Source organism: Varanus komodoensis, unplaced genomic scaffold (genome assembly GCF_004798865.1).
Source record: "Varanus komodoensis strain SLA01 unplaced genomic scaffold, ASM479886v1 scaffold82, whole genome shotgun sequence".
Taxonomy (NCBI): domain Eukaryota; kingdom Metazoa; phylum Chordata; class Lepidosauria; order Squamata; family Varanidae; genus Varanus; species Varanus komodoensis.
This window is the reverse complement of record NW_025336508.1, coordinates 829,128-856,308: the sequence shown is the minus strand read 5'-3', so window position 1 is coordinate 856,308 and position 27,181 is coordinate 829,128. Positions and strand designations below refer to the sequence as shown.

The following is a 27,181-nucleotide window of genomic DNA, read 5'->3' as shown; positions in this document are numbered from 1 at the left end:
CTTGGGCTCCCCGCAAGCATCCCCCTTCTCTCCCATGACAACCGGTTGTTTGGTGATGTCTCAGCCTCTGCCCGTTCTGCTCTTGTTTTCCTCAGGCTGAAACGTTGAAATGCCTCTCCTGATGCAGGAGGAAGAGCATTAATCTGAAGTATGCACAGGTCTTCTGTATGCAGGGCCCTGCCCCTTTGCCGGTGGCTCTTCGTGTCCTGCACTCTGTCCTTCCTCCGCCAAGTACTTGCAGAGTGCCACCCCCCCCCCGCAGTCTCCTCTTCTCGGGGCTAAGCACGCCCCGTTGTTCCATCTTTCCTCACAGGGCTTTGCCTCCAGCCCCCAGATCATCTGAACCCTTCCCAGCTTGTCTGCATCTTTCTGCAACAGAGGTGCTCAGAACTGGGCACAAGACCCCAGAGGAGGCCCAAAGGGGAACCGGCTTTTCACGGGGTTTCATTCATGACAGGAGCTTAGTCCCCAAAGCGTTTCCAAAATGGACTTTGGTTCCTCAGACTGAAAGAAGCTCAGCTCCTCTGGCGTAAATGGAGTTCTCTGGAGCAAAAGATGGGGCAGGTCACATGACTGTAGAGGCACCGGAAGTCCATCTAGTCCAGCGTCCTGGGCCCAGGAGTGGACAGGTGGATGTTCCGGTGGTGTCCACCAGTAGGGGCTAAAGGGAACCTGCTCTTTCCTTGGCTACCAGCAAATTGCATCCGGTGGTTGACTGAACCTGATGCTTGGAATCATAGAATAGCAGGGCCGGAGGGGACCAAGAAGGTCTTTGGGGCCAACCCCACACCATCCCACTCAGAGGTCTGCCCAGTTTCTTCTTGAACATCCCCAGTGAGGGGGAGCCCCCCCCTCCCCAGGCAGCTGGTCCCACTGTCCTGTTGCTCTGGCAGTGAGGAAGCTCTTCCTGGTGTCCAGCCTGAATTTGGGTTCCTGCAACTTGAATGGATTATTCCGTGTTTTACGCTCTGGTATCAGCAAGAGGAGATCTTGACCTTCCTCTTTGTGACAGCCTTTGAGGTCCTTATAGAAGGATATCATGCGCCCCCTCAGCCTTCGCTTCTCAAGGCTGAGCATGCCCCGTTCTCCCAGTCTCTCCTCACTGGGCAGCGTTTCCAAGCCCTGGATCATTTTTGTGGCCCTCCTCTGGACCCTTACTAATTTTTCTGCATCTTTCTTAAATCTTGGTGCCCAGAACTGGACACAGTATTCCAGCTGAGGTCTGGCTAGTGAGAAGTAGAGGGGAACTACTGCTTCTCGTGATTTGGAAGTAAGACTTCTCTTAATGCTTCCCGAATTAGCATTTGCCATTTTGGTGCCTCCGAAGAGGGCGTGACGAGGTCAGGCCGAGCCGGCAGTGGTGCTGGACCTGGGATGGCGGGGGGATGGTGCCCCTTCTCCTCTGTTTCGGGGTGCCAGTCCACAGGGCAGGTGGCACAGCCACGGGCTTCAGCTCTGATCCCGACTCTGCAAAGAGCCCCTTCCGAACGCTGAGCCGGAAGGGGTCTCTCAAGTGGCCACCTGCCCCTCCAGAAGTGGTCCTCTCTGGGCACCTGCCTGAATGGGGCTCTGGCTCCAAGATGGGGCACACGGCTGGACGGAGGCCTTCCGGGAGTGGCCAACGGGATCCAGGCACCTCTCGTCTCAGTGGCCGTTTGGTGGGAAGGTGCCCGGCGTTTCCCCATCAGCCTCATCTCCCTGGAATGCCAAGCTTTAGGAACAAAATGAGGATGTGCCCGGATCCTTTAAAGTAAGGGCACATCATTGACATCAGAAGCTGGAAATAGGAGCAGGTTCGCTATTTATCCGGCATTTGGCGTCTTCGTGTGACGGCATCACTTGGGGCTTGCTCAGACAGACCGTTTTATTATTACACGGTTCTGTGCAAGGATTGGTGGTGGGAGAGGAAGGGGAAGAATAAGAAAAGAGCTATTTTTGCTTTATCTCCGCATTGGCGCCCTATTTTTAGCATGCGGGTGGTCGTGAACTACCTCCTTGGAGAGCGTATGTATGCATTTGCTCGGAGTTTTAACCCTGCCGGTTCAAGAGAGGCAGCGATTCTCCTGGATTTCCTTGCATCCTCCTGTGATTCATATCCTGTGCTGAATATCCCCGTCTCCGTCGCGCAGTGCTGTCGGAAGGATCAGCGGGACGGGGAGGTGTGGGCTTCTCCCGTGGGTCCCGAGGCCACTCACTGGAGGCAGGCCCCCTGTCTCCAGAGCAGGGGCAGGGGAGCATCAGAGGAGCCGGGCCCGATCTGCCCGGGCTCCGTCGAGTCCAGCGTCCGGGCCGCTCAGGGCTCAGCCCGCTGCCTTGAGGGCTGCACAAGCAGGGCCGGGGGTCATGGGCACCCTCCTGCCCAAGTTCCCCAGCAACTCGCCCACGCAGGCTCACTGCCCCTGATCCTGGAGGCAGCCTGCAGCCGTCCTGACTTGGGCCGCTCGATTGCCTCCTCAGGGCATTTGCCCAGTTCCCTCCAACGCCACTCAGCTCAGTGGGGAAGTCCAGAGCTTTCCCTGTGCTCTCCCCTCTTTGACCCGTCCTGCCTCTCCCACCAAACCAAACCGCCTCATGGGAGGCCTCCTTTGGGGTCTAGTATCCTTGGAAGGGAGCAAGATGTCTCTCTGCTTCCCGCGACGTGAAAAGCTTGGGAACCCCAACATGAGTTGCCGGATGCAGGTGGGAAGCCTCTCCTTGTAACGTCAGTGGGGACACCTCAAGGCGCACAACGCCCTCCGGACGAGGGGTCCAGGCTCGGCCCGGTGGCGCTGGCTCGCTGCGCTCGGAAGCGCTGGTTCTCCTCGCCACGGCGCCCTTCCCTCTTAGGCCGTCCTGCTGCTGACGCTCGTTAGGCCGGAGGGGTGCGGCGCGTTGATTGCAACCGTGAGGAACAGCCCCGGCTGTGGAGGAAGGCGGCCCCCACCCCGCAGCAGCCCCTCCTCAGCAGCCCGCGTGCTCGCGAGGGTCTTCCACCTGGAAGACGGAAACCAGAGCCGACAGGCTCCCGGCAACCAGGCGTGGGAAGCGGCCCCCAGACAGCCTGCTCTGACTCAAGCCGCTTCCCCAACCATCTGGTAGCAACCAGGCTTCCTAAATCACCGCTTGGCTGTTTATTCCAGACATCAACCTTATTTATGTATATAATCACATCTCCGAACAGCAGCCGCGTGCGCGCAGTAGCCTCTGGAACGCCTCCTGGCGCGTGACGCAGGGCTGGGGGTGCCGCGCTTGCGAGGACGGGCCGGCACCCGGCCGGAGCTCCCGGCAGCAGTTTGCCATTTGGAACGGCCGTTCCCAGCCCTGCGGTCGGTCGCCATCCAGAATTTCTGGAGTGCGTATGCAGACTGAGCGTGCACAGATTGCGGGGGGTGGCCGATGGTGTGGATTCCGGGAAGTGTCCCCCGTGAGAGGCTCGGTGGCCGTTCGCGGCTTGGGGCGAGGCAGCGGAGGGGGGTCTCTCCTCCGGCCCCGACATCCTTCACACCCGCAGGACGGCTGGGCCGCAGCGCACGTCCTCCTCCTCGAGTGGCTTGCACAGTCCTCGCGCTGCCGGGTGGGTCAGGCCGAGGTGCCGTGACGGGCCCCGTCACCCTGTGAGCTTCCGGGGCCAGCGGGGACTCGGACCCGGCTGTCCTGAGTCCCGGCCCAACACTGTCACCACTGCACCGCGCTGCTTCCCGCCACACTGGCCCTCCTGTTCTAGGACGGGCCCCGCTCGACTGCCCTGGCTGTGCTTTTTCTGGTCTGACCGAAACCCGTTCTGCATCGGCTGGGCTCTCAGCAGGGGCTTCTCCCAGCCGGGCCTCCGCCTTCCCCTCGACATCTTGCTCTAGGTCGGTTTCAGAGGCAAGAGAGAGTAGCAAGTCCCCAGAAGTCTGATCAGACCCCCCCCCCCCCCCCCCCCCCGGCTCGCCTGCTAATTGTGAACACTTTTGCAAAACGTGAAGCAGCAGCATCCAGGCCCTGTGGAAGGAACCCAGCCAACTTTGTCCAGAACTGTGCCCCGCACCCCGCTCCCAGCCCTTCCCTGAACACAGCCTGAGTCACGCTGGATGCTTCGCGTGTGGTTATTTCTCTCTAGGGTCGCAGTCCGTATTTTGCCAGTGCTTACGCAGAAGCCCGGCATACCCACGGCACCGTCGAGGCGTCCGGCACCTCTGTCCTGACGTGCTCTTCCCCTTTTCATATCTGCAGGTGATTTCCCCCCTCCACCGCCGCCGCCACCGCCGCCGCCACCTCCTCACGATCCTGGGAGCTTTGCCTCATCGGCCAGCGCCTTTCCGCCACCGCCACCACCTCCAGACGGAGCCCTGTTTGGCACACAGGTAAGAAGGCCTCCCGGCCGAGCCACGGGATTCCAGCAGGCCGGAAGCGCCCGGCAATCCAGGTTTTTTCATGCAGTGGAATAAGGAGTGACCCGCTTTAAAAGGACCCAGAATGGCTGCATGTCCCTCCCAAGGATAGCCCGAGACTGTAAACGGAGCAGGTCGTTCCCCGATCTCCAAATATTAACCGGGGTGGATAAAGATCAGTTCTTAAAACAGTCTATTTTAATTAAATCAGATTCCATTTAATATAAAGGAGATTTGTTTTTAAACCCAGTGTAAACCCAATGTATTCTTTAACACTCTTTAGGTGGAAATGAGCACAGCTGAGTGACTGGAGTCGCCCCATTGCTCAGCAAACAGACGAAAAGACGTTTTGATGGGAAAATGGATTGAAATCATTGATTTAACGTGTCCCCTTGCTGATTTAAAACCCGGATGGGGGAGAGATCCTGCAGTGCCTGGGCAGATCCTGGCAGGCTGTGGGGCAGCTTGGATCCCCACATGCGCTGGGAGTGGGCGCTGTGCCTCCGCTCCCCTGCCCCTTGCAACTGGCACAGAAGGAGCCCCCCAGGCTGCTCCGCAAGGGCAGGAAGGTCCCAGAGCGGGGTGAAAGAGGGCGTTTCTGCAGGTGGGGGGATGCAACTGGCGTGGTCGGGAGGGGGGTGACCCAAAGCTGCCCCCGCCTCGTCTGCCCCATGCTGGTCTTTCCACCAAGAAGCCGCCGGGCGAAAGAAGTGGCTGGAGGGCTCGCATTTTGGGGATTTCTGGGCATCCCGCGGGAATTGCTCCTTTGAATGGCCTTGATGCAAATCAGGCCACCCTAACTGAGCACTGTCGTATCGCATGTGTATCCCAGCAAGAATATGGTGGATTTGCATTTGATTTAAATAGGAATCCTTGTGAGGAGCGCGGGGCAGCCCTCCTCTCCATTTCTATCCTCACAACACCCCGAGGAGGCAGGCTGGGCGAAGGGTCGCTGGGCGGCCCACAGTCCCCAGCGAGCCCCGTGGCCAAGTGGGACCTTGAGCCCGGGCCTCCCAGGGCTCGTCCAGCCCCCGCACCACCAGGCCACCGGGGCTCAGCTCCCACGTCCACCTGGTGGTGCCTGTGCAGCCGAGTTCCCGCTGAGAAGGGTCCCCGGATGTGAGCCCCGCACAACCGCAGTGCGAGCCCCGTGTCGTGTGCAGCGGCCCTCATTCTGCAAGCGTTGCCGGTTTCCCGGCTCAGCCAGTTCCTGAGCGAGGGCCAAGCACGGGAGGAGGCCTCTGGGCGCGAGAGGGGCGGATTCGGGGCAGCTTCCTTCCACCCCGACTCGAGCCCAGGGACCGGAGGGGATCGGACCGCGATACAAGGGCCCTTCCTGTGGCGGAAGGTCTCCTCACCTAATTCCTGCCCAGTGCATTCGGAGTGCAATTGTCCATCCTATTGATCTATCGTTATTAAACGGTGAGCTTCTCATCCTGCTTCTCAGGGGGACGATCTTTCAGGCTGGGTCTGCCTAGATGGCAAATCTGTGCCCACCAGGCCGGGTCCTTGTTTTGGCACAGGGACACCCGAAAGCATCCCCCGTGGACTTCACGAGGTCTCCTCTGTGGAGCGGGACCAAGACCTCTGCTGGCGTCGTCGGATCCCCGGGATCCGGGCCCACTTTGCGCAGGGTTCTGGATGTCGTGGGACATGACGCTTGTCAGTGCGGGAGCTGCATGCTGGCCCGAGATCAGCCCGCACTCGTCCGCGGCTTGAACTCTTCTCCGCGCGGCACATTGAGGAGGCCCCTGGGGCAGCTGAGCGGAAAGCGTCTTTCTCCGGTCTTCTGATCTCAGACGGCAGCAGTTTCGATCCTCTGCCGGCTCACGGGCTGGGAATGGCAGGCTTTGCGGTCCCACGCCTCTGGAACAAGTCTTCTGGAGTGTGGCGGGATGGGGGGGATTACTTATGGGGGGCCATGTTAAGATTGCAGGAATCCAGGGGAAGAAGGAATGATGGGATGTCTTAAGTGAAGCAGCCGGGAGTGTTAGGTGGCGTTCCCTGGTTTGGGATCCATCCAGAGATGGGCCAACGCCGGAAGCTTCTGTGTAAAAGGAGAGTTTAAAAAGCAAACGCAAAGCCGGAGTGGGGGGGGGGGGGAGGAGCAGCCCGTAAGCAATGCTTCAGTGGCCAACAGACTTGCCAGAATCAGTTAATTTGTTCGTCTCAGCCAATCTCCCATTTCAGGGGTCTAAGCACCCCACCCTCAAGGAGCGAGACCGGGACAGTGTGATGGGTGTGCAGAACTTCCATCCCAGTGTCCATGGGGGGGGGGGCACCTGCCTTCCCCCAGCCACCCACCCTGTGTGGGTTTCTCGGCTTTTGCACCCTTTCCCCCCTTCTAAACCGCTGAAATGCCTCTCTGGCGCTCTCTGGAGTCTTGCTTCCACCGAGCTCATTCATCCATTCATCCATCCATCCATCCAGGCGAGGCACAGGCCGCCCTCCAGGGTGAGGTGCAGCAAGGAAATAACATAGGAACAGAGAAACAGAGCGAGTCAGAAGGGGTCTCCCGGGCCATCTAGTCTGACCTCCGGCACCAGCCGGCTCTGCTCACGACAGGCCCACCATGTGCACGTCCAGTCTGGAGACTAAAACTGGGGAATGGGGAATTCTGCATTAGAACCACCCCTGATGGCTGTGGGCAGGCCTTTCCCTGCTCCCTCTCCGCTTTCGGTCAGAGATGGTCACAGAATGATGCCAGATGCAGGAATGAATTCCCAGGGAAGTTCTGCGGCGGTGGAGTGAGCAGGCGGAAGGCTGCAGGCGAGCCGTTCTCCGCGGCGAGGCCAGCCCTCTGCTCAGGCCACGGTGCCGCTTGCTGTCTGGGGGCGACCGAGGCCCCCGGCTTCTTGTTGACTTCCCGCGGACGCACGTGGCGGGCTCAGCTCGCGCCAAGGCCTCCTCCGATCGTTTGCCGTGCCACGTTGCCATCAGAGACTGCTAATTCCATTTAATGGCTAATTGAACGCTAATTCATGCTGCATTTGGAACCAGATTAAGGTCGGCGGGGGTGGGAGCAGGCAGAGAAACATCGCATTCCGGCAGTGGCCCATAATTATTGGAAATGAGCTCTGAGCTGTAATTTTATTAATTAAAGGGGGCACTATCCTGAGCTGCTCCCATGCCTCCTGGCAGCGGTGCTCCCTGGATGGGCCCCGGGCGGCCGTGGTGAGGAGCGCGGGGGGTGGCCGGGCGGTTGGCCTTTTCCGCCAGAAGCGGGCCCAAAGGTGCTCCGACATGCGCAGATGCACCAGCGTCCCCGAGGCCTCGTGCTCACCGTGCCGGCATGGGAAAAGCGGATTGCTGTCCGGCCAGGAGAATTAATGGCCGGAGCCCTTCTCTCATGCAGCCCTCCCTCCCCGCCCGCCCGCCCCCCCCCCCCCCCCCCGGGAGGCCGCTCCTCATCCCTTGCAAGGAGCGCCAGTGGCTGGCCTGGCCCCCTCCTCTCCGTGCTCTCCTCACAACAGCCCTGTGAGGTGGGCTGAGCTGAGAGCCAGCAGCTGGCCCAGAGTCACCCAGCGAGCTTCAGGACCAAGTGGCTGGGAACCCAGATCTCTCAGGTCTTAGCCCAACTTTAACCACTATACCACACTGCCTTTCAATAGGTTAACCCCATTTACCTGATTGGAATTCAACACATGGTGGGGGGGAGGGAGGGGAGGGGAGCTGCACCCAGTGGCCTGGGCCTACCATGCAGGGTCGTCGCGGGGGCGCGAGGCACTGCCTCACACGTCGCCCGTCCCAGGCCAGCCCACAGTGTCTGTAGGCCGGGCTGCGAGAGTCCCTGCTTCCTGCGGGGGTCCTGGAAGGCCCCTGGCGGCTCAGGTTGCCCCCCTGGACTGGGTGGGCAGGGGGGCCGCGCCCAGGCGTCTCCAGGCCCACGTGCCAGTCGGCCCGCGGCTTGCACCCGTCCCCTTGTGCCGTCCCTCTCCGCGAGCGTGGGCCCGCCACACGCTGCCTGGCTGCCTTTCCTCTCCGTCCGAGCTTTGCACGTCTCCACAGGTTTCTCTGATCCGCAGGCACGGGGGGGGGGGGGGTGCAGAGCAGACCGGGGGCCACAGGCCAGCAAGCAGCCCAGGCAGGCCCTTGAGCGCTGGGGGACCTGTCTCAGGTACTTGTGATGAAGCCACGTTATGCGTGAGGGTGGGCGGGGGGGCAGGAGGCAGGTAGTGATTGCCCTTTAAAGCGGGTGGGGGTGGGCACAGGCACCTTCGGAGTCAGTTCAGCTCCTGTGATTTCCAGCCTGGCCCAAGAATTCATGGCAGCTGAGCAAGTGGATGTGGCTTCACCCATGTGTGAAGCTGGCAGTTCAGGAGAAAAACCCAGAGGGTGGGGGAGGACACAGCCCGAAAATTGAAAACAGCCCGACTGGTTGTGCAACGGAGTTTGTTGTGCGTGCGCGTGCGTGCGTGTGCCCCCACCCTCATCTCCGTTGCCTCACTTCCAGCAGTCAACGGCTGCCTTCCAGCTTCTCTGCGTCTTCCCCAGAGGCAGGGGCTCCTTCCAGCGGAGCGGGAAAGCAATTCCACGTGATGAAAATGGTGCAAGCCCTGCCTCTGGATCGAGCCATTTAATGATTATTTTTTTGGTGGGGGGGCCTTTTTCCTTTCCTCTTTCAGACCAAACCTGGTGGCAAAACTCTGGAGGAGAGACGCTCCAGTCTGGATGCAGAAATTGACTCACTGACCAGCATCCTGGCCGACCTGGAGAGCAGCTCCCCCTACAAGCCCCGGACTCAGCAGGTGAGAGCTCCGTTTGGGGGACGGAAGGCAGGGAATCAGCCAAATGAGTCCTGGGCACACGCAGAAGCGGCAGAAGCGGTTAATTATTTCCTGTGAAACCCACGCGCAGTCTTCCGTGGTGCACACCCGTTGCTTGTCCAACCGATTGTGAGGGACACCAAGGATATGGTATTCAGAGCTGCTCTGTGTACAGTGTCAACCACACTGCACACTTCTGTTTCTTTTTCAGCACCGTCACCGAGTTTATTATCGTATTTGCATCGGTATTATTATGCCATGCTTTTGTTCTCCTGGCAAAGAGTCCCTGGCGGCTTTCATGATCCTCTTTATGACCTCACGAGGTCACCAGGCGGAGAGTCGGTGACTTGGCCGGAGTCGCCCCGTGATCCAGGTGGAGACTAGACCCCACCTGTACATAAATGATCGTGAATTAGGGGTAAGCGGTGACGTGGCCAGGTTTGCTTGTGACAACGAACTATTTAGAATGGCCACAACCCAGAGGAGCTCCGAAAGGATCTCTCCGAACTGGGAGAAGGAACGTCCGGTTGTCAAACGATGCACTTTGGGCCCAAATATTCCAGCTTCAAGGATAGGCTGAAGGGATCTGAGCCAGCAGAGACAGAGCAAAAAGGAGAACTTAGCAGCTTGATGAAAATGTCGGCCCGGTGCGCAGCTGTGGTGAAAAAGGCAACCTTCATATCAGGCACAATTAGGAACAGACGTAAAACGGGCCCCGCCGATGTCATCCTCCCCTCAGACAAATATGTGGCAGGGTGACATTTCCCCATTCAGTTAGTGTGGCCGCACCGAAAGAGGATATCGTAGAATCGGAAAAAGTGTGGAAAGTTGGAGCGGATCCTAATTTCGAAAGGTTACCACAACCGAAATTGCTTAGCCTAGAAAAGGGCAGGCTGGGGAGGCAGGCGAGAGGCGTTCAGACCTACGCCTGGTGTGGAGAGAGCGGAAGAGGAGACATGTTTCTGGCTGCCCCATAATACCCGGCCTCAAGGGGGCGTCCCACACAGTGGGAGCAGAAGGAAGCCCTTCGTCACACAGTGCGCAGCTGCGCTACGAAATTCGCTTGTATGAGATGTGGCCATTTATTTAAAGAATTTCTCGGCCTTCCCATTACCGAAGTCTTGGGATGGTTTAACGATACAAAATATGGCTCCCCGTTTGGACAGCCTTAAAAGGGGATTGGGGGATCCCTGGACAAACGGCTGCCAGCGGCTCCCGGCCCTCATGGCTCCACGCAACCCTTAGTTCTGGGCACAGCGGGCCGATGTTCAGGCGTGCTGGGGGACACGGGTGGCAGCCTGGCGTGGCACTCACGTCCTCGTGGTTTTCGCACGGGTCGCTGGCTGGCCGCTGTGCGAAGGGAGCGCTGGGCTGACGGACCCGGGGCTGATCTGGCGGGGCTGATCTTAGGTTCTTTATGTTCTTAAATGGATGTGTAGATGAATTGGGGCTGCTTGGCAGCCTGACGGTTCGGTTGCCGTGCCTTTTGTGCACGAGTGTGGCGTTAACAGCCGCGCTTGCACACCTGCTCCGTGCTCCCCCGCGGAACTGGACCTGTGCCGTTATTTCTGGCATTCCACAAGGTCCATGGTGCTGACCTCAATGAATGCTGGGAAGCTTCATTAGCAGCCGGGGTCGACGGTCACCCATCTGCCAAGAAGCGCGTTTGTAGCGAACAACACACCTCCGCGCTGCATGAATGCGCTCGATGCGGAGCTGACCTTGAAGGCTGGAAGCAAACGCAGGTGCCGAATGCAAGAGCCCACGCTCTGGGGTGGGGGGTGGGGGCGAGAACGCAGATGTGCATTGCCCCAGAGTCCAGCATGACGCACCCTCAGTGGGAACCTGCCTTGACGCCGGCTTTTCTGCAGCACAATCTGCGGGAACAAGAACTTGCCACCCCGGACTGGTCCTTCAGAGGGTGCTCGACCCATCCCGACTTTGCCCTGTGTGGGGATGGAGAAATCTAGGCAGGGTGGAGGGCTGCTCTGACCTGGGAAATCTCCCCCACCTGCCAGTCAGTGATGGCTTAGAAGCTGCACATGGGAAAGTCTTCACTCGATTTTTCCCTTGGTACAGATTTCATTGGAGCCCTCCCACACCAGAGACTTTCAAAAAGAAGCTAGACAGCCACCTGAGTGGGATGGTGTGACTTGGTGTCCTGCAACAGCAGGGGGTGGACTGGATGGCCTTCATGGCCCCTTCCAGCTCTGCTATTCTAGGATTCTATGTTCGAATTCTTCTCCTTCTAACAGCTTCTCCTTCATCATGAGAATCGCTGTTGTCCTAGAGCAGACTTCTTCCTCCTCCTACGTTTCAGATGTTGTTCGGCTACAACTCCCAGCATCCTCCAACTGGCTAGACCACAGATGCTGAGAGTTGTAGTCCAACAGTCTCCAGAGCGAAGCCAATCAGGGAAAAGAAAACTGGGATAATGGGACACCCTCCTGGAACACAAGAAGCCTGGGGGAGCATCTCTTCTAGTGCTCGTTTCACCCCGTGGCCAGCCAGACGCCCGCAGAAACAGCCAAGCAGGGTCCAAGCACAAGCACGACACGCACCCCCTGCCCAGCTCCCCCCCCCCCCCAGTGCTGGAAGTGGCCCGTGGTAGCCCAGTGCTCCCCTTTTAATGGTGCCCAGTTCCGCAGCCCCTCTCCATCCTCTGGTGGCGCAGCCCACAGCCCCGCAGGGCGTTCTGGGAAGGAGCCCTTCCGGGGGCCAGTGCAGGCCCCTCCGCTTTGCTGGAGGCTCGGCTGCAGCGGAGGGAGCGAAGGAGGCGGAGAAGCAGGGGGAAGCGCATTGCCGCGATCGAGGAGTGCACAGGCCTCGCGGGCCCCGCTGGGCGCCAAGCTCACCTCGGGCACCCACGCCCCCACCACAGCGGGGCCTCCTGTGAAGCCACCAAGGCGCCCCACTGGTTTAACGGCCCTTTCTTCTGGCCTCCCCATTCCACGCCCCCACCGTGCTGCCGGGCCTGGCGCATCACCCCTGCACCGCATCAACAGATGCTCCGATCTGCACACCTGCTCCCGTGCATCAACGGTCGGCCCAGCAGGAAGGCTGGGAATAATAAATAAACGGAAGGCCCCCTTGCTGCCCCCTCCCCCTGCCAGGTAGAAGAGAAAACACCAGAACACTTTCCCTCTCCCTATTCCCTCTGTACATCCATCCCAACACCCATGTTCCTCGTTACCGGGCCACACAAAACAGTTGCTATTATTCAAGTGCCTGGCTTTATTTATTTATTTTTAAACCCACAAAACACTTGCCCATTCAGGCTTACAATATGAACGCGTACAATTTGTTTCTATTCCCATCCTGTTTTCTGTTGTTGTTTTTAAATCTGTGTGGGCGAAGGGAGACGGAGCGCTCGGGAGTGATGGAAGGGAAGGGGGGGGAGAAGCGAAGGCGCAAAAGCCCGGGACAGCGGAGGGGCACGGGGGAGCGAGCGATGCGGCTGGCTCCCGGCTTTTATAGCAGCTACAGGGCAGATCCAAGGAGGAGAGGTGCCTTTCCGTTCTTTTGATCAGAATGAACAGTTTGCACCTTCCCGGCTGAGCCTGGACTGGATCTCAGCCCAGCGGAGCTTGCAGTGTGCTTGGCAGACCGGCATAAATTTGAGAAATATGCACTAAAAAGTGTAATATTCAAAAATGCTCAGAAACGCGCCTCGGGAATTAAGGAGAGAAGAATGGGCACGTTCCAAAGGTGTGGACACAGATGTGTCCAGTTGGAAAAACGTGCTTGAAAATACGCACAGCTTTTCCTGTGGAAAAGAGAGTCCAGAGCTTGCAGACTCAGGGCAGAGGGTGCTTTGTGACGGAGAGCAGAGAGCTTCGGTGTCGCTGGCTGAACCCATGCGCACCTCTCGGGTTCCCCAGCAGCTTGGGGAGAGGCAGTGGGGCGAGGCAAAGCATTCGCAGCTGGGACTTGGGGGCATGGTGTGCTTCCGTCCCCCCCACTGCAGTGGGGTGCCCAGGAGGAGGCATGCGCTGATTCACACCCGGCAGCTGGAAGGGGCCTTCGCCTGGCCGGAAGCCGGGCTGGCCCCTCCGAGTTTGCGCTTCAGCCACTGCGCTTCCGGCGCTCCCCCCTCCTGGCCGCCTCAAGGGCCACACACGCAGCTCCTTCAAGGGAGAAGGGCCAGGGTCGGCCGGGACACCAGCCCTCCCCAGCTGCATCCATGCTGTGCTGGAGGCATCCAGCGAGATGGGCTTGGGCCTCCTCCAGCGGGGCTCTCGGCGCTCCTCCGCAGGAACGGTCAGGGCCGCTCTGCGTGTTCCCTTCTCCTTGGCTTGGGGGCCTCCCCGCCACCTCAGGCCCGTGGGTGGTGCGGTGGAGAGGCGCCCTCAGCAGCCCCTGGCACGCCCCGTGCTCTCCCGCGGCAGCGCCCTGGAGCAGAGGACAGGTCCTGGGCCCCGGCGCCCGCAAGCCCAGGGGCCTCGGCTCCCGGGCTGCGTCTTCCAACAGGGAAAAGGCAGCGGAGGCGGCGAGCACGCGGCTCCTCCGTCAGGCCCTGCTCCCTCCTGGCAGGAGTAAATACACGATGCGCTTTTGAAGCTCCAGACTGCCTTGGAACAGGCGCAAGATGTTCTCCGCACAGAACAGTTTGCTGTGGGCGGAGGATGCCGCTCTCAGGCAGTCTGCACGCGGGCCGCTGCCGCCACGCCGGGGTTTTTCCCCCCTTGTTGGTGCTCGACTGCCTTTTGCTGTGCTGGCCGGCTGGCACAGATGGCGACGTGGCGGGGGCCGCCGGGACGCGCCTTCGCCTTCTGTGTGCGTTGCGGTTTCGTCGACTTCGGGAGAAGCATCTCCGGCACGTGCCCTCTCGTTCCGGCTGGCAGAGGCTGCTGCGGGGGCATCCTTGCTGCGGTGTGGTGGGCGTGGGAAGAGAGGAGAGCACCCGCCCCCCAGCCCTGGGAACTGTCTTCCCACCGGCGGGGTCCCATTCCGAGGGGAGCTGGCTGGGCACCCCTCTGCTCCCTTCTTGTGCTTTGCTTCGCACTGGGTCGGCCTGAGTGATTCGGAAAGGGCTCAGTCCCGCACCTGAGTGCGGCAGGACACCTGCTGTGCTTGCAGACGTGCCGTCCCCAGCAACCCAGAGTGTTCAGAGGTAGGCTGGACGTGCACATGGTGGGCCTGTCATGAGTGGAGCCAGCTGGAGCCGGGGGTCAGACTAGATGGCCCGGGAGGCCCCTCCTGACTCGCTCTGTTTCTGTGTTTCTGCATAACCCGTGGGCCTCCATTCGCAGCTACCAGGAGAGGGTCCTTCTCTGCATGCCAGGGCAGCCTCCTCTGCTTTCAGCACTCCTGTTGCCTCTGCCGCCAGGATACAGCAGTGGCTGGAACCTCCGGGCAGACCAGGCAGCGGGCACTGTCGATTCCTGCCCGTGAAAGCCCGGCTCTTGCGTCGGGAGGGGGAGGCCTGTGGCACCAAGAATCGGGGCAGCCAGGAGAGGGTGCGGGGTGGGGTGGGGGGCGTCGGCATGCCTGGGCCTCCACTGAGCGTCGAGCCCTAGATTAGCAGAGTTGGAAGGGGCCAGAGGGCCAAGGGTCCAACTCCTGCTCGGAGCAGGACTCCCAGTTAGACCCCCTGTCCCAGATGGCTGCCCAGTTGCATCCTGGATGCCTCCCACATGAGAGAGCCCACCCCCCACCCCCACTCGTTCATTCCGTCGCCGTACCGTTATTTTTCCTGATATCTCGCTGGGAGCCGGCTTCCTGTGATGGGAGCCCGTTATTCTGTGTCCCGCACTCTGGGGTGATTGAGACCCAGTCCTGGCCCCTCTTCGTGGCAGCCACTCAAGGGCCTGGCGGGGGCTCTCCCCCCTCCCCTCCAGGCGGAGTGTGACACTGGGGCCCCGTCTCCACCCTGTCCAGCCATCGGGGCCTGGAGCCAGAGCTTCTGGCCTGCCGGTGGGGCGCCGGGGCGCGGGAGACGTGTGCTTGCCGAGCCAGCCTCTTAAGCAGGCGAGTGGGAATGGGCGCAGTGACCACACCGGGGGCACGATCCCCACCGGCTCTTCTTCGCCTCCTGTTTGCCCCCCGAGGTTTTTACTCCTGTGGGATTCAGGCGCTGCACTTTGGAAGGGCCTGGGAGGAACCGCTCCATCCCGGGAATGGAGAGATGTTCCGGGCAAATGGCGGAGGAGGGCAGGTTTTCTCCTGGGATGCTCAGTCAGGCACCGGTGAGCCCTGCCACCTCCCCCGTCCCCAGCCAGGTGAGCGGTTCAGTTTGCAGCAGGCGGGAGCAGAGGAACAGTTTGGACTGGCTGCAGAAGCGGCCGCCTCACTCGCACCCTGGAGGGCATGCGCCGGAAGGAAGAAGGCAGCACGATGCCGCATTTCCAGTAACGCCGGTGACCAAGCACTAGGGTAGAGGACTGTACCATGTGGGAAGTCGGCCCTGTGTGTCCAACCACCCTCCCATGCCTTCGTATGTGATTTTATATCACAGCCATGCCCACATGCATTGTCCCTCTACAAATGAAAGACTTGGCTGTTACTAAGCCTCTGATTTTCTATTCGGGAAGCCAGGTCTCTAGTCCTTATGAACATGGAGGCAACCTTAAACAGTTAACCAGGCAGTGGCTAGTGAAATTCCAGATAAGCAGAGGCGATTGGGTAGGAACAGCCATTGACGAAGGGCCGTGCTAAGGCTGAAGTGTCTCTTCAAGCTAAGAGAAGCCAAGAAAAACCCGCACACTGTTTGGCAAAGCTTTGTCTTGAAGCTGCTCTGACTTCCCCTCCAGCCTTTCATCTCAAAGTGCGCCTTGTTTTTTCCGAAATAAGTCTATCTGATGTGAAGATGGCTAGTTGGGATCATTTGTGTGAAGGACAATCCAACATTTTGAGCAAAGGAGGGGTCACATGTGGTCTTCCTTGGTTTTGCCACGGAAAGCAACCCTGTGGGACAGGCCTTCCCAGTCCCCATTTTACAGAAGGGAAGACAGAGGCCGGACGAGAACGTGGCTGCCGTACACCATCAGACAGGTGGCCTGAGGACGGAGCACCCCAGGCATGCGGTCAGGTGCTCCTGGGGGTGCTTTGGGGCACCCAAAAGTTTTGACCAACCCCTGCGGTTTGTCGCAGGTACAGTGCCTCTGCAAGGAGCGTCCCCCAGCCCGAGTCCGGTGGCTCATGCCCAGCGATAGACGCATCCTCCATCCATGGCGGAGGATGCGTCTTAGGCTCCGTTTCAGCGAGGGGCCAGGGCTGGTTCGGGCCCTTGGGGTGCAGTGGTTTGCACTCTGTGCTAGGGGAGGGGGTGGGGGTGGAGGTGGGGGGCTATTTCTCTTGTCTGGCTTACCGGCACCGCCGTGTTTCTGTGTTTCTGCTTGCTGGTTTGCCTGTTTGCTTTTTGCTCAGTGGAGAATACAACCTGCGTGTGGAGGCCCCGCGGATGCTCGCTCGGAGAGGCAGGATTTGGACCCGAGTCTACCTGTCAGCCGACGTCTCTCCGCAGAGCCCTCCCTCTCTGCTTGCCCTGCCTGGCGGCTCTGCCTCCCCCCCCCCCCGCCCCACAGCCCCGTCTGTCTGATTTATCTCTCCCTCCGCCCACGCAGCAGACACACAGTACAAGGAGTTTTACATCTCCCCTACAAAGCTGCAGCGAAGCAACTGACAGGCGGGCTCCGTATTCTGCCTGACCTGACAATTAGGCAGAGTTATTACCGTGTCAGCTTGCCAGATGGATCGTCTCTTTGGCCGGCTGTGCGCGCGTGCGCACGTGCGCATGCATGCACGCTCCATGTATTTGCCACAGCAGTGCCTCCTGCTTGCCGTCTTCTCGGGAGGAGGGCAAGGGCGGGCGGGGAGAGAAAGAAAAGGGCGGGCGAGAGCAATGGCACTGAATTGAGCCCCATGCAGCTTTACGTGCATCCAATGGCGGATGGAAACGGCGTCTCCCAATCCTAGGCGGCGCTTTCAGTTGCAGGTGATGGACAGAAAGGCTGGGGGGGAGGCTTTTATTCGACTTTCAGCATCAAAACAGCGGAGGCGCCTCACGTCCATTGTTCAAGGCCCACAAGGGTGGGGACAGAGGCTCCAGACGCAGCCCCGTCTTCCCGGCGGAGGAAGGCCCCGCGTTCTGTGCGGATGGGGCTCGTCACTAGGCGTCCATGCTCGGATTTTGAGCCCCTGCTCGCTGTGTCTGGCCAGCCTCCTGCCGGGCTTCTTCACTGGCGAAAGGAAGGGTCTCGCCCCCACCGGCACGGCACGTGGACCGAACAGACCGGCACGGCTCTTCCTACGTCTTGCGCCAGGGTCTTGCAAGTGGGCAGCAGCAGCCTAGCTGAGCAGAGGCCGGAGGGGAGCGTGTGCGCAGAAGTGCCGGAGCCCATGCCCATGTTCCCCAGCAAGTGGTGTACACGGGTGCACTGCCTCTGACAGCAGAGGTGGCACAGGGCCATGGGCGTTGCCCATGCTTCAGTAGCCGCTCCTCCACCAGCTTTTCCAGCTCCGTTTCAAAGCTTTCCCTGTTCGTGTCCCCTCCTCTGTCTCATGGCAGTGAATTCTGTATTTCACCACGCACTGTGTGAAGGAGGACTCAAATAATCATGGAATAGCAGAGCTGGAAGGGGCCATGAAGGCCATCAGGTCCAGCCCAGCTGTGGCAGGACACCAAGTCGCACCACCCCACCCAGAGGGCTGCCCAGTTTCTCCTTGAACGTCTCCGGTGTGGGAGAGCCCCCCACCCCTCCGGGCAGCTGGTCCCACTGTCCCATTGCTCTGGCCGTGAGGAAGCTCTTCCTGATGCCCAGCCTGAATCTGGGTTGCCGCAACTTGAACTGATTCTTCCACGTCCTACGTGACTCTGTTTTGTCTGCCCCAAATCTCCCACCAGTCGGCTTCATGGGGTGGCCCCTTTGGGTCCCGGTATTACGGGAGGGGAAGCGGGTCCCCCAGTCCACATTCTCCACCCCAGGCATGAATCTGAATGGCTCTCTCACGTCTCGGTGCGCCCGCGACCGGAGTCCTGCCTCCAGCTCTGGGCTCCCCGTCACAGGAGAGGCACAGCTGGGTTGGAATCAGTTCAGTGCCGGGGCACAAGGAGGGTAGCCGGGCTGGGAGGGGTGGCATAGGAGGGGAGGTGGAGGGACCTGGAGGAGGGGGATCTTGTAGCAACATGCAGGCATGCGAGGGGGTGTCGCATGTGGGCGGCCGTGGCCCGTCTCCCCTGTGGCGGAGGGAAGGTCGCAGTCCAGTGGGGCAAAGGCAAGGAACCAGCTTCAGGTCGGAGGCCAGGAAGGGCCGCCTGATGGTTAGGACCCCTTGGAGGTGGAATGGCCCTCCAAGGGGGACGGTGGAGGCCCCCTCAGTGAGGGCGTTCAAGGAAAGATGGGAAACCCATGTGCTGGGGATTGCGTGAGCCGAGCTGGCTGGAGCCGGGGGTCAGGCTAGCTGGCCCAGGAGGCCCCTTCTGACTTGCTTGGTTTCCGCGTCTCCCCAGCCCGCCCTTTCCTCTACACTAAACAAACCCAGCTGGCCTCCTCTTCCTGGCACAGGTTGCTCAGTCACTCCAGCAGCCTCTCTGCAGTCCGTCCTGCTCTCGCACACCCCTTCTGACTGCAGTGCTCCCAGCTGCTCGCAGCATCCCAAGCGGGGTCACACCATATGGGCTGCACGATATTGATTAAGGCATGTATTTTCATACATTCGTTTATGAGAATTACTGCCCCCTTTATACTATGGAATGATCCTGAAGCAGGATACAGCAGATAAGGCATGCAAAACCCACCCAGCCCTGAACAAAGCACCAATCCAGCAAGGGAAAATGAGAACACAAGTATTGGTGGCTTGCAGGACGCCACGAAGCATGTTGCCTCCGAAGGATGGATGGGCACACAGGACTTCAGATGGCCCTGCACCTTGGCATGGTGGTCGGGGAGGGACTGCCATGGTCCGGGGGCCTTCCTGGCCAGCAGGTTGCTTCCAGATCGTGGCTTCCAGATCAAGAGAGGTGTTACTGCCACTCTATACGACTCTGGTGCGCTCGCAACTGGAGTATTGTGCTCAGTTCTGGGCCCCTCATTACAGGAAGGATATAGCCAGGTTACAGTCGGTGCAGCGTAGGGCCACAGGGTTGGTGGCCGGTTTGCAGGGGAAGCCGCATGAGGCGAGACTGAGGGAACTGGGCCTCTTCAGCCTGAAGAGGAGACTCAGAGGGGATCTGTTGGCGACATGCAGGTATGTGAAGGGGTGTCACACGAAGGTGGGGAGAGACCTGTTCTCCCCTGCAGAGGAAGGCAGGACGCGCCCCAACGGAGGAAAGCTCAGGGAGCCAAGGTTCCATTTGGATGCCAGGAAGCACTTCCTGATAGTCAGGACCCCGAGGGTGTGGAATGGGCTCCCATGAGAGGTCATTGAGGCCCCATCGGTGCGGGTGTTCAAGAATAGGCTGGACGTGCACATGGTGGGCATGTTGTGAGCGGAGCCAGCTGGAAACGGGGGTCAGACTAGATGGCCCAGGAGACCCCTTCTGGCTTGCTCTGTTTCTATGTTTTGCCCTTCCTTGCCTTCTTACAGGTCTCGCTCTGTTTCTATGTTTCTCTCTTGACCCCTAGGTAGATGTGGAACCATCCAAAGAGTTTCATTCTCCTGCTTGCTTGCCTGCCTGCCCCTCCTTCTCTTCCTCCTCCTGCCCCTTGAAATCAAAATGAACGTTGCATCGTATTATTACTCAATCCCGGGACAGCAGGGGGTAGGAAACCCAGGCAAACGGGGGCAGTTCAGAGCAAATGGCGTCTTCCAGTGAAAGATGGAGCCCAGCGACGTTAATAATATGGCTGCCGCACGCCGGGCCCGGCGAGACTCCGCGCCTGCCGTTCTGTTCTTGAGCTGATTAGCCAGCCTTTCTTCTCCGGCACGAGGCTCTCGCGCAGGAAGCGGCACGGCCACAGCGTGTAATGAGGGGGGATGCAATCACTGCGTTTACCCATTTGGGAAGGCAAAGGGCAACAACTGGAGGTCTTTCTGTATATTTGGGTGCTTAACTGCACCCAAATGCAGGGGGTGGGGGATCTTACTGGAGCACGAAGGCTGAAATTCAGCGCTGGTTAAGCACGGTTGATCCGTCAGCATCTGCCAGTCTCCGTCTGCAATATTTCATTACCAAAATGTGTTTTTGCATTTGTATGTGTCACGGAGAGATCCCAAACCTTGTGCCACCCCGGTTGCTGGGACCAGGGGACCTGTGCCAGGCCCCGAGGCAGGCTGAGTGCTCCCCGCGCGATGGGCACCCAGGACTTGAGTGCATATATGCAAATGCAGAAGTCACGATATTTTCTGAAGGACAGAAAGTGAGAGTTGCAATGGATACCTGGCCCGAAAATCTGCCGTGTATCCGGGCAATGCAGGGCCAGCCTTTAGTGCCTCGCTTACCAGCCCTGGGGGGTCCAGAGTGACCAGGGGACGACTGGGGAGGGCGATCAGTCCGTTTCCGTTTGCTTTGGATCAGGAGTCGCACCTTCTGGACTGAGTGCAGCCCTGGGCAGAAGCTGCTGTGAGGATCTATGCATTCCAGCTAAAATATGCCTGCGGAGGTGTCGCCCCACGCCCATTGTTGCTGTGGCTTGCTGTCGTGTTGGGAGCTGGGAGCCTGGCACACATGCGCAGCCCCTGAGTCTGGGCATCCGTAACGGCTGGGGCAGCTGGGAAGTGGGGAGCGGCATCAAGCGGTCTGGCCAACGCCGGGCCGCCTTCGGCCTGCCTCGGGGCCCGGCACGGGTCCCCTGTCCCAGCGACCGGGGAGGCTCCAGGGGACGCGAGGAGCAGCGGAGCGGAGTCTCCCGCGCCGCCGAGGTCCCTCCTTGCCGATGTCACGGCTCCTCGCATTCCCCTGCCCGCAGCGCCGCTAAGTAACGGTGACGGCATTCGGTGCCTGCCTGCATTAATTTCTTCCGCAGGCCCTATTTACTCTCCCGTCCCTCGGGGACGTGGTGCGTGCAGACTGCGGCGGGGCTGGTTCCACCTCGCGGCGAGTGGCGGGGGGGGCGGCGATGCGTCAGCTCTTCCCAGCATCTCCCGTCTGTTTCCCTTCACGCAGAGCGCTTCCAGGGGGGAAAAAGCCCACCTCATTAAGCCGATTGTCTCCGTGGCGGGGAGGGACCAGGTTACCCCGGTAACCATGCCAGCTGGCTGGCAGGCTGAGCTTCACCCACCCAGCGAGCGAGCGAGCGAGCGAGCGAGCGTCGCGCTCAGGTCTGATGAAATTAGCATGCCGGTGACGTCCGTCCTGGATGAGGTGATGCTGACGCAGCGACCCAAGCAGCCGCCCCCAGCCCTCACACTGGTTTCCTTGGCCGGACCCCGGCCAGGCACATGCAGGATCGGGCCGCACGGGGGGCCCCGCTGCTCCGAACACGCCGACCCGGCCGTGCCCGGCGAGGGCTCGAGCCAAGCCCCGCTGGCAGCGTGCTGCACCCCTGCGAGCCCCCCATGGGTTGGATCTTGCGCCCTGTGCTTGCGCACCAGCTGCCGTGGCAGAGCTGGGCGGGAGCAGCCTCGGCCTCGAGGGCTCCTTTCCGTACAACCGAAGAGCAGGAGCCGGGGAGGGGCTGCCGAAGTCCCTCAGTCCATTCGAGGTGCCACGGGGAGGGCGGGGGAGCGTCCCCCACCTCCTGCCCTTCCATGCTTTTTCCAGGCTTCCTTCCACAGAGCCACTCGGTGCCGGCGCCACACCCTCCCTTCTTCCGCCCTAGCACACGTCTCCCTCGCTCGGTCCTCACCCATCAGAGACTACAAGGGGGCTTTGTGGCGCCCCAGTCCAGTGGCAGAACAGGGGAGAAAACCTCCACGAACCGTGCCTGCTTTCTGGTCTGGCTTGCTTTCATTTATCCATCGCCGCCTGTCCACAGCTACCATTCGCGTGCTGGTCGTGGCCTGCCCTGGTGGACCTGGAACGGCCACGCCGGGCTCCCGACAACGTCTCTGCAGCACAGGCGTGTGTTTCTTCTTCTCGTATGTTTGCAGCCCTCTGGGGAAGCCACTTTTCCATAGTTCCCAATTAGCAGTCACTGATAATGAATAATATAAACTAATTTAAGATGCAAGGGAAGAAAATCCTGGTTTTCATCTAGGGATTTAAGAGATCCTGTTAATTCTCTTCTGTCTGCGTTTCGCTGAATGTTGGGCATCCTTTCTGCCATGGTCTACTTCTTAATAGAGCTGGATTTTCTGTGCAATCCTTCTGCTGCTGTTTGCAAACGGGCCCTTGTGCAAATGAGCATTACAGCAAATCCTGCTCACAGTTGAGAAATTCAGATGGATCTTTGTGGAAGCTGCACGACTCGGAAGCAGCCAGTCTGGCACGGGGTTCGCAGGCTGGATTTGTCGAATTCCAGACTCCTGGAATCTGCTGTGGCTTTCTCTGACATTGCTCCCTGCAAGTATAGCAGGCTGCTGGGCAGGCTGCCTTTTTCCTCCTTGCCTGAGACTCTCTGCTTATGCTTAATGACTTCTTGGTTTAACGGCATCCCTTCCCGCAAGCATTCTCAGACAGATGTCTCTCCTATGTCTTTCTACATCTGGGTTCTCCTAGATGAATATAAAATAAAAACTCTAGCTGCAGAGGGATTGGCGGTAGAGGTAAAGCAGTATTTTCAGGATAAAATTCAAAATTCAACAATGCGAGAGAGCCTTGAGCACTTGGCGTCCAAACCATCACAATCAAGCGGAAGCAGTCCTCCGGGTCCTGTGATATTTGGCACGCCAGTCTCAGAGAAGGGGCTGGGATGAGCCCTCTTGGTCTCCACCCCGCCAAGCCTTCCTGGGCTTCCAAAGCAAGCCCAGCCAGAGGGAGTCTGTGATCCGGATCCCCACTTGCGCAGCGACCCAAGAGGTGGCTGTGGGTGACGCAGGAAGGGCACTGCTTGCGTGGTGGGTCACGCCGGGCTCCCTTCCTGGCAAGCTGCTCACAACCAGCCTCCTTCAGCGCTGGCTTCTGCCGCTGAGACTGCGGCTGCACCAGGCACGGGAAAGGAGCTTGGACTCGTGGCTGTTGTGGCAGAGTCACAGCAGCTCCCGCACCTTTCGCTTCTGGCGATGGCCTCCGCTGGAGGGCTCCCTTAAACGGAACTCGCTTCCCAGGCGCTGAGGGAGGCTGGGCGCCCTGGCGCTTGGGAGCCGGGTGCGCGGTTTCCCCTGCCGCGGTGGAGAGGCTCAGCCCGGCCCTGGGGCAAAGGCAGGCCCTTTCTGCAGGAGCCCGTCTTCCCCGGAGAGATCTGTGTGGGTTGCGCTCAGAGTCCACGTGTGGTTTTTCCACCTTCTTCTCAGAAAGGACTGACTGGGCTCATTCACTCCTTTTGGCTTCCGTCAGCGCTGAGCCACAGAGCTGAAGGCAACGAGGGTAACGCTGCTGGTTGCATTTACGGAAACTCGTATGCTTTCCAGAAAACTCTCCCTGCTGTGCACGCACGCATGGACACACATGCACACACACACACACACACACACACACACACACACAGCAAGAGCCTGCTGTTGCAACAGAATGGAAATGTTCGATTAAAGAAATCCTTCTCAAAGGGTAACGTGTGGGAAAGGTAGCAATTTCCTTTTCTTGCTCTCCCCAGGGAGGTGAAAAGAGATGTCATTTTTAACACCACGGGGGGGGCAGGACTTCCCCCTCCTGCTTGAGGCTGAATGGGATTGCAGGGAGGAGACCCGGAAGGGGCTCGGCTTGAGACCTTCGGGAGCCTGAGGGGCTGATCCCAAGCTCGCGGCCCGCCGGCAGCCTGCAAGCCCCTGCTTGGGTCCTGACTGCATGTGGCACCTCAGCGGCTGCAGAACCTGCTGCAGGAATCTGGCGCTCTGCAGGGTCTGCCCCGGGCGCAGCAGGGGGCTCTGCGTCGCCGACCCCAGGCTTGTCCAGGTTGCACCCATTACTGCGCATGGCTGTCACATCAACCACATCACAAGCTCAGCAAAATGCGGCATTCAGCCCTTTGTGGGATTAAGGTCAGGGTGGTGCCAGTTCTGGCAAAGAAATGAGCTTGCGTCGCCGGCATTGTGATTTCCGTGCGTTGTGCATGGCCCCAAGAGCCAAGAGCCAGGGGTTGATCACAGGAGGGGTCTGGGCTCTGTCCCACTTTGTGGTCACTGATCCACCATGCCAGTTTCCAGGAGGGCCCGGCCGCGGGCTTCCCGGGAGGCCACACGGCTTGGCACTAAGGACTGGGGCAGAATGCTGTCCCTGAGCTGGACGACCAAGTCAGCCGGCGCTAGGCCTGGGCGCCACCCGGTGCCTGCGCCCGTCCCAGCCCGCCCTGTGTCCACAGCTGCCCCCCAGGCCTCGCAGCAGAGACTCCCAGCTGTGCTAAGACCCCAGGGCACGAGGACATGAGGTCCCCGCGGGATCCGGGCAAAGTCCATCCTGCCAGCATGCCGCTTGCGCAAGAGCCCACAGGAATTCATGCGTGCTCGCAGGCACATCCATGAGATAACCTCCCTTCCAGCCCCAGATCCCGACTCTTTGGAGGTGCAGAATTCTTCAGCTCCCAGGCCTGGGCCCTTTATTCTCCTCCGCCGTTTTGTTCTCCTCCCTTGCTTTCCCGTTTCTAAGATCCCCTTCCAGAACTCCTTCCGCAACACTAATCCCTCCGCTGCCGTGCCTGGCTCTTCGGCAGAGGCGGCCTTGCGCCGCTTTAGTGAGAGATCGGTTTTCCACTGTCTTTTTAAACATCAGAAGCCCCTGCGCTTCTTTGAAAGGGGGCGGGGGGAGCCCACATTTCTTTTAATGCGGCTTTATCGCTACCTTTAAGGCCCAGGTGCGTGGCTGCCCAGGCCCCAGAGCAGTCGGGCTCGGCCCACCCCCTCCCCACTGACCGCTTTCTGGCAAATCGCATCTTGCAAATGTACTTCTGAATTAAAGAAGGGAGGGAAATTAACCTGGCTTAACCTTCGCTTTTTCTAGTTCTCCCAGGAGAAGGGCTCAGCATTGTGCTGAATGGCACCTTATGCAAGCACCGGCAAATGTAATTTAATCCTGGAGTTTTAATGTCTGGGACAAATGGCAAATTCTGATAGAAGAAAGTGAGGTGGACAGCGGTCCAGACTCTCTCTCTCTCTCTCTCTCATACGCATGCGTAATCCGTGTGTGTTTGGGTGTGTGCAGAGTTTCTTTACTGCATTGATGGGTTCTTTTCTTGTGGCTGTGCTGCCAACTCATCTCGGACTTTTGGGGACCCTATGAGTGCCCCCCCCTCAACCTCCTGTCCTTCACAGCCCTGCTCAGCAGTTCTCCGCTCAAGGCCGGGGCTTCCTCGATGGAGGCCCTCCATCTCTGGGTGGGCTTCCTTTTCTCCCTCCGCCTTCGGCTTTCCCTACCATAGTTGTCTTCTCCAGGGAGTCCAGCCCTGGAGAAGACAACTTTGGAAATACAGCAGCTTCCGTCTTGGCCTTTGTGCTTCCAGAGAAAGCTCCGGCTGGGTTGGATCCCGGGCCCCCTTGCCTGTCCTCCTGCCGGTCCAGGGCATTTGCACAGCGCTCCTCCAGCTCCCACGTCAGAGGTGGCCTTGTCGGCCCTTTCGCATTCCAGCGTTCCGCAGCCAGCCGGTGGGTCGTCAGAGAGGGACAAGGCTCCGCCAGCTGTAAGAGCGATGCAGAAGCCGGCCGGGGGTGTCTGCCAGAGGCCGAGAAGGCGATGAAGGGCCCCTCCCAGGCGGAGGCTCTCGCAAGCGGCCCTGCCGCACTCACGGAGCCGGGGAGAAGCGCAGGGTGTCCATCCGTCTGCCACGCTTCCTTGGCGCTGGAATTCACCCGAGACCCCGCCAAGGCCACGCCGGATCAGGCCGGCGCCCTCGTTCACAGAATGGGCGTCCGGAAGCCTCGCTGGCGAGTCCTCACGCCGGATGGGGCACTGTCCCCGCCCCGCCTCGTGTTTGGCCGACTGGCCGTTTCCTTAGCGAGGAAGCCACGTACGGCCACGTAGAAATCCCTGCGCTGCGTCGGAAGGGGAAAGCTGGCTCTGCAGAGATCCCCTCCCGCGATTTGCACATGGAGGGTTTTAAAAAATCCATGTAACGTCACCACATTAGTTTCTGACAGACCCCCAACCCTTTCTTTACCTCTGAGCTGACAAGCAAACCCGTCAAGTGTCATAAAATAGGGATTACTAACCCCAAGACGCCGCCAGCGTCTTTGAGGGCCACGCTTAGCCAAGGCCGCGAGGAAGCCACGTGGATGGCGCGTCTGCTGCGCGACCCCCGGGGCCCCAGCGGATGGGCAGGTTCGCCGTGGCTGCTGGCTTTCTCCTCCCCTCACCAGGTCCAGCGTGTTTTCCCCACAGCAGGATGTAGCCCCGCAACCTTTCCTTACTCTGGTCGCCAACCTTTCTCATTCACTGCTGGCCTTCAAGCTTTTTGGCACCTTGAAGCACTGCAGCCGGGGGCAGTGGGGGTTCTGCCCCTGAAAGTCATGCTCTGTGTGTGTGTGTGAGAGAGAGAGAGAGTGTGAGTGATTCCTTTCAGGTACACAAACGTGTGCTCTTGGCTGCCCAACCTGTCAAGTCCTGCCTGGGCAATTCCTCAGTTGCCAAAGGGAAGACCGGCAGGGCTGGCTGCCATTTGTCCCGCTGTCCATTGAAAAGCACCCATCAGTGGGGCAGAGTGGGGGCAGCGTGTGAGCCCAGAAGGGGGCAGGTGTGTCACCGCCCCACCCCTTGGCAAGGCGGCCCTCTGGACTGCAGTCCCCGATCCGCCCGAGCGCCTCCTCCAGTCGGCGCCAGTCCAGCAAAGGGAGCAATGGCTCCACATGGCGCAGCCCCTTTGCAGAGCTGCTCTGCTTCGCTGACCGTTTAAAAAATGCACGGAAATGTATGCAAATTGAATGACTGGGAAGTGAACGGAGGAGGCATTAGTCCCAATTTCAGAGCTGGTAAGTCAATGGGGGGGAAATTTGCTTTGAAAAGGTTAATTTCTCCCTTTTCTGGAGAGGCGGCAGACTCAAGTAAGTGTTTGAGAAGGTGCGGGGCAGGAGGAGCACCTTGCCTGGGGGGGGTAATGCCCCCACCCCTTTGGTGCACCTTTTTTGCAGCTTTTCGACCGTTGTCGGTACATTTCCATT

The 27,181-nt window shown here is 59.7% G+C and overlaps 1 protein-coding gene across 4 annotated transcripts in view; it reads left to right on the top strand.

Annotated features, from left to right (window-relative positions):
• Window positions 1-27,181, top strand: part of LOC123036804 (LIM domain containing preferred translocation partner in lipoma) — a 221,842-nt gene that overhangs the window by 123,149 nt on the left and 71,512 nt on the right. For all 4 annotated transcript variants that reach the window (XM_044456248.1, XM_044456249.1, XM_044456246.1 and 1 more), the window contains 2 exons: window positions 4,195-4,325; window positions 8,978-9,100. In XM_044456248.1, coding sequence (XP_044312183.1) covers window positions 4,195-4,325; window positions 8,978-9,100 — 254 coding nt within the window. The remainder of the gene's footprint in view (window positions 1-4,194; window positions 4,326-8,977; window positions 9,101-27,181) is intronic.